The sequence below is a fragment of the Neopelma chrysocephalum genome, unplaced genomic scaffold, assembly GCF_003984885.1.
Source record: "Neopelma chrysocephalum unplaced genomic scaffold, ASM398488v2 Primary Assembly neopelma1_299, whole genome shotgun sequence".
Taxonomy (NCBI): Eukaryota; Metazoa; Chordata; class Aves; order Passeriformes; family Pipridae; genus Neopelma; species Neopelma chrysocephalum.
The window spans coordinates 1,213,171-1,220,199 of NW_020897961.1; the positions used below are offsets into that span (position 1 = coordinate 1,213,171).

At 43.9% G+C, this 7,029-nt stretch overlaps 1 protein-coding gene across 1 annotated transcript in view; it reads left to right on the forward strand.

Moving 5' to 3' along the window:
• Positions 1 to 4,652, forward strand: part of LOC113978231 (autism susceptibility gene 2 protein-like) — a 397,184-nt gene extending 392,532 nt beyond the window's left edge. The window contains exon 5 of the mRNA XM_027704999.1: positions 4,569 to 4,652. Coding sequence (XP_027560800.1) covers positions 4,569 to 4,652 — 84 coding nt within the window. The remainder of the gene's footprint in view (positions 1 to 4,568) is intronic.
• The last annotated feature ends 2,377 nt before the right edge of the window (positions 4,653 to 7,029 follow it).

Genomic DNA, 7,029 nt, shown 5'->3' on the forward strand with positions numbered 1-7,029 from the left:
AAGGGAAGGGAAGGGAAGGGAAGGGAAGGGAAGGGAAGGGAAGGGAAAAGGACAAGGAAAAGCAGACCAAATTATATTAAAATCACTGACATCTTCAGAAAGAGCACTTTTTATTAGGCCTCAGCCTTGCAGGGGTCTGGTAGCATTCATGCCAGCAGGCACCAGCTACAAGTCTATGTTTTTTCTGTCTCTCTGTCCTTCCCAAACCCGAAGCTGGGAGGGGCCGTGGGAGGGGAGCAGGTGAGGGGTGCTGGTGCTCAGCCCTGCCGTCAGCAGGGGGTAGTGAAGGTACGGCGGTGGAGAGGGGCGGGCAGGCTCCCGATGATGCCTCGTTAGCCACTTGGATTTTCTGTGGAGGATGGGCGAGGGGAGTGGGAAGAGCTGTGGTCTATTTGGGGAAAAAAAAAAATATCACAGCCTATTAGTTAGGAGCAATGAAATGGAGACAACTTCAGGGACTCCATTAAGTGCAGCGTGTTTAGGCAGCCCCAGTCCCCAGGTGAGCTGTGCTATTCTAGAGGATTGTGAACTGCAAAATAATTGGACTTGGGAAATCAACTGGGCTTCAGTGGCCTCGTGTAGCCTGATACCACGGAAGGAGGAAGGGGGGGGAAGCATTTCCTTTTTCTTAGTTTTCTTGTTTTTCCTTCCAGTCTAAAGGCTGCAGTGAATACAAAGAGGAAACGTCGTGCTAGATAGATTTACTGTCAATAGTCGTTTGAATAATACAAACAATAGCTATAATTAAATTTCATTTTGGCAGGGGATTATTTGAAGCATGTCATCATAACACCAGCTTGTAGTATATTATTCTCTTGGCATCCTGGACTTTTCCCGTTCCATTCACTGAGTAAAAATGATCCAGAATTCAATCAGAAAAGGCTGAATCTGCAGGGATGCCTTTAATGCATTGATATATCTAGAATCAGATTCTTAAATAAAACATCCCTGCTTATTTTTTTAATTTCTTTATTAAAGAAGATAAATTGAAATGGCAGAACAGGTTGAACTGGAACCACTTTTTGCAGCTAGACCAATTGCTAAATAAAATCCTATTGACCTCTTGGTGTTACTGAAGGGCTGCAGTGCACCCATGAATCACAAGTAAGGGCTGTGTCTCTTCTTTCAGGTGAGCAAAGTCACTGTTTAATTGGGTAAAAGTTGTTTCAAACTGAGTCCTGGTGCTCCCAGCAGTGCGTGTGGCAAGGATACCATGTGTTCCCATTGGCTCCAAACAACACCTTGACTGAAGAGTGATATTTATAAAATGCAACATTGCTAAAATGCAAGTTTTGTCTTGTTGTCTGATGTGTGTTAAGAAATGTTGCAAGGCATCAGCATTATTCAGTGAGTATAAGTCATGAAAAATGGTGTGTTGGGTCTGGCTCTCATTGATGCTGAGTGTGAATGAGAGTCCAGCTCTGGTGCTTGCAGGCGTGTGGGAGCCCATCACTCGTTGTTAACAACTGCAAAGGTGAAAAGAAAAATGGATTTGTACCAATGCCTCAGCCCCCCAGCACCTTTACTAAACATTTTAACTGTTCTGCTCTTGATAAGCGCAGAACTTCAGGTATTAATTTGTTCAGTGTAGGCAAGACTTGAGAAAATAATGCACTATTGAGTTAAAAGGCACAATGTAAGGTGCTATTGGATTAAGAATGTGTATGCTGTAGTGTAAGTTAATGGAACAGTAATAGTGAGAAGTGACCTTCTTCCCCTCCAGAAATGGAAAAAAAGCAACACTTAGCAGTAGAAAATAAGATGGGAACCTCTGAGTGTAAGGTCACTGCAACTCCCAGCACATGTGGCCCTGCAGTAATAAAATGCTGTCTGTGGCAAACCAGTCCATCACTCCTTGCTATTAGGGCATAAACAGGATCATATTATATTGCTCAATTCCTCTAATAATAGCTAAGTACTTTACGTGTCTCTTCCTTGAAATACCAGTTGCAAATTAAGAAAACACTTATACAAAATAAAAAAGGAAGATATGATCTTATTCAACAGTAATCTCCCTTTAGCTGAAGCCATTTCTGTGGCATTCCTGCTTAGTCCTGCCTGCTCCACCACGAATGAGGACAAAAACCCCAACCCAAAGCAGACAGAAAAAGCCATTCAACATTACATTTCCTGGGTGCAGGATTTTTTTTTTTTTAGACCAGCTAGAAGACAGCAGTAATTACCATACACATTTCCTCATTAAAATATCATTAGTAAAGGCATTGTCCCTTCAAGATGTTGCAAACAAGGTTTATTACATTGCATTATGTCACTGGAGTTTACCTGTAGCCAGATGTTGACTATGAGTTGGAAGATGCATGGGCAGAGTTGTCTGAACCCAGCCTGGCCTTTATTACAGCAAGAAGCCCATTGTCATTCTGATTGTTTTATCTGCTTGGACAGAGCTGTCACTGTGAGTGGACCCTTGGCTGTAGCTTCTCTTGGAAGACACTTGGTGTCATTGCTCTAAGTAAACTAGTGCTGCCATCATGGACTGACAAGGGTTACAAGCAGTTGTATTTAGTGGATAGTGGATTTAACTTTGTAATCTGTATTTAAACACCAGTTTTTGCAAAGTCACCAAAATCCACGTTTTCCTGATTGTTAAATCAAACTTTAAGGAACCATTACAAGCAACCATTACCTGTGATAACCAAAGTACTTCAGATTTTCTCTGTGGATAGCAATCTCTGTGCAGATTGCATTGCTTTACCCGCAGTTTGACTCACCAGAGGATCTGCCCTGTATTGCTCATTGTGCTTTGAACGGGCTTTGTGTAACAACCATCCACTGGAGTCACACTTTGCACTGTGATATCAGTATCTCAAAAGGTGTTTTAAAAGAGTAAAAAACAACATCTTGGATTTCAAGAGCTGAAAATGCACTGGCAGCAGTTTCATTTTGCAAGATTCCTCAGCTCTGTCAAATATCCATGTGGTGGATGAATGACATTGCTTTATAAAATCTCCATCAGAGCCATGGGTTGTGTGCCTGGACATGGGGGGAAACAGTCCCCTGGCACACAAACACAGCAACACTGGGTTTGCTGTACTAGAGACCAAAAGGAATGATTCCATCTGAATCCCAGAATTTTCCAGGATTTGAATTTGAGATTAACCCAAGGCTGTGATTGGAGACAGCCAGTGTTAGAATCCAAGAAGCAGCTGTAGACAAGGTTCTTGATCAGTTGTGTGTGCTAGAGAGGGGAGTTCCTGACACATGGAATTGCTCTTCTTCTGCTCCCAACAAAACCAGCTCCCTGAGATCTCAGCATGGAGATGCTGGCTGTGAGAAGCATTGAATCAGTTCTTCCTTCCCTTTTCTCCTCCCTAATAGCTCTTCTTGCTGATGCAGCAGACTTTCAGCAAACTTTCTGAGCTACCTTGTTACTCAAATGAAAGTACTTTCCTACTGTGATTAGCATCTGTTTATGGGATGGGTTCTGTTTTTCATAATTAAATCCTGAGCAGAAATGCAAAGTCTGCTGTGTAAAAGGATAATGAATCTTTATTGCACCAGTGCAAATCAGATTTGTGCAAAAGGTTCTTTGAAAACAGTAATAAGCCAAGACATGTATTAAGTCCCCAAGATAAGGTTCTTGCTTTTATATTTGCCTTTTATAAATGGAAATTGTGACTACCCAGTGGATTTCACGTGACCTTTCTGCCACTAAAAGAGATTTTAGCCTTGACCTTAGGCTTAGTACATGCCAACCCCACCTTCCTCATGGCCAAGCCTCTAAAAAAAATACATATTTTAAGGAGCAGAAGTAGGGATGGGCTTTGTCTGTTTTCTTTGTGTGTCTTCAGTAGCGGTGAGAAGTGGGGAGGAAGGGAGGCACTTGAAAGGTCTGAGATACGATCTAATCAGCCATCCCAATGTCCATTTAGCACGAGCTGTAACATTTTAAGGATCTCCTGGCCACTCTCTCAGAAGGGAAGGCTCATGTCATCCCTTGTATTTTCCCATTGTACACATCATTTCCTGGCGAATGCAGGATTTATTCCCCAGCTAAACCCTTCTTGACAGGTTTGTTATCTGTTCACCCGGTCGGCAAGCCCCTGAGAGGCAGAGCAGGGCTGTTAGCGAGAGAGAGGAGCAGGAGAGGGGGAGGGAGGAGGGAGGAAGAAAGAGGACTGGGAAGCAGGGCAAGGAAATGTCAAGCGAGCTGCCAAGGATGGATATTATAGCTGCTGGGGACCTTAGAGAGTATCATGTGTCTTTTGTGTCTATTTTACAGTCAGTGCTTCATGTAAGATGGCAGTCTCGCCTGGACTGTGCTTAGTATTGATTTACTTCCAGGCAAGGCACAGACCATTTTAGGAGTACGTGGGAGACTAGAAAAAGAATCCTCCCACCCCACCCTGTTCCAGCCTTCATTTTTTTCTATAAACAAGCACATTTCAAGTGGTTTCTATTAAGTTCACTCTCCACCTTGTTTTTTCCTTTTTTTTTTTTTTAATTTAGCAACTTGATCAGAGGCTTCCCAATGCCAGTAGATACCTAGAAAGCAATATGGGTTATTGTCTTGTGTACAGGCTGCAAACTGTGGTCTTCCTGGCTTTTAGAGAAAGAGCCAGAGCTCCTTCAACACAACCCCTGCTCCTGGATCACAGCTACCAAGAAGTAGCTGGAAGGTGCAAGCATGCTGAATTGGAGAACCTGTTTTGTTGTGGTTTTTTTTTTTAATCTACACATAATATATAGCCCTTATTATTTCCCTTCTGTTGTTTTCTGCAGTTGCTGCTCAGCCCTGGGAGCAGTATGTTGGATGGGAAGCAGCCGTATGGCTGTCTGAGCACTCGGCAGCTGCTCTGCTCTCGGAGAGCCTTGGGCTGGGTGTGCTTCCCCCTGGCAGCCTCCGTGCTCCTGGGCTTCAGCAGCCCAGCTCGAGTGGATTTTTTCATTTGAGATCCTGCTCAGGCTCCTGCTTCTGTCTCCCTGTGGTTCTGCACCTCCAGGCTGCAGCTTGTTGGTGCCTTTGCTCCAGGAGGGGCTGCTGGAAGGTTTCAGTGCTCATGAGGCTGAGCAGGGTCAGAGCCTGCAGTCACTCCGTGCTGGGTTGCAGTGGAGGCTTGTAATGCTGGTCACCAGGGGCAGCTGCTGATGGTTTTTCACCCAAATAAATAGAAGTATTGGTGCCTGTATCACATTTGTGCTCGTTTGGTATTTGGAGATGAAAACAAGCTAAAGGCTTCTAATTTTCAGGCTTACCAAAGTTGTCATGGTTTTTTGGGTTCTGAATTTAAGCAGGATTATTTTATCAAAGAGGGACTTGTGCATGGTAATGGGGTTTTTTTCAGGCTATACTGAACACTGAGCCTTCTCAGGGTGCCTCAGATTTGGATGGTTCAGCTCTCTGGGAGCAGGGGAGTAGGAGTTTGACAGGCAGCCCAGGGGATCCACACGCAGGGGACAGAGCGAGCCGGGCTGTGAGCTCCATATGCTGTTTGAAAAGTCTGTGTGGAGGAGGATAGTGCTGGGACAAGATTGGGGGTGTCCAGGGAAATGATGGGGAAAGAATCTGCAAATCTACCTTATTTCCTTGCCTCTGGTGCCAGGGTGGGTGTGGAGCTGCCAGGCTGGAGGGCTGCATTTGCCACCTCCCGACATTCCCCCACGTGCCATGGAGCAGGGAGGGGACAGGTTGCTTTCCAGTCGTGCTGCTGGAAGCACAGAGAGGTGAAATCAATTTCTGCTGGCAAAGAATATTGACAATTTTAATAGAAGATCATTATAAGAGTGAAATATTCTGTTTTGAAGGTAGAGACCAAGCAAAAATGTTCAAAGCGTTTCACATATGGTAATTAATTTAGCCAGGCAATGCTTTTTTAATGAAGTCATGCAACAAGTCAGTGGCAAAACCTGGGAATAAATAGAGTTCTGAGCTTTCTCCTTAGATCTATAAGAAACCACAACACATTTCTCCACTCAAAAATTCCATTGGAGGGACACAGTGTGAGGAGTTAATACAATATAGAGACGTTAGTGAAACGCTCCAATTGCACTGTATTAGAGCCCCACGCATCCTTCTCGTTCCCTTTTTAGAAGCAAGAACAATTTGTTTCAAAGTCTCATTATTTCTAACTGGCTGCCTCATTAAGCAAGTACTGTGACGGCAGCAGAGTCTGTGATTATAAACACCAGGACAATATGTTACTGTGTTTGTAACTCCACAGATAGAGGAGAAAGAAATGTTTTTCCACCCTTCTGTGTCTAGTCAAGGGGTTTTTTTCCTCCTCCCTTCCCTCAATCCCTCCCAAGCTAATTCTAATAGTAAAGCATGTCACTTATAATCTGCTAATTAAATCATTTCACTCCATTTTATATAATTTTTAATTTAGCATTCATTTTCAACTTAGCTTTTGGCTTCATTTACTGATAATAAACAGCATTGCACACAACACATGTTCCTCAAAACAGTCATTCACACACATACAGATGCCAGTAATTTTGCCAGTATGCCATGCGTATAAATATTAAATATAACATCCCACCCTCATTTTACCCGTGATTGAATGTGCATGTTGCTGTTTCGCTGTACAATGCACTGCAATAAGGCAAAACACGATAAATTTGGATGAAGAGTCTTCAGTGCCCTGTTGTTCACCAGCCCTGGACCTCAGGAAATGTGCTGGGTGGGCTGGGTGGCACTGGCACTGTGGCAGCTCTGCCCACGCTGAAGAACAGGATTTGACCTGACTCTTGCTGGTCCATTAGTTGGTTTTTACACATCTATCAGCAGGTACTTTTTGCAATCATAGAATCATAGAATATCCTGAGCTGGAAGGTACCCAAAGGATCATCAAAACCCAACTCCTGGCCCTACACAGGGCAACAATCCCCAACAATCCCACCATGTGCCTATTGGGACTGTCATGTGTAGGGCTAGGATTGGACTTTGAAGGACTTTTGACCATTAGGAGGTGGATTGATGCCCCAAAGTGAAGGGATGACATTCATGATACCAGCCTTTGTCTGCTGGAGGCCAGGAGGTCGCATCAGAGCTGGCATCCCAGTGACAGTCCA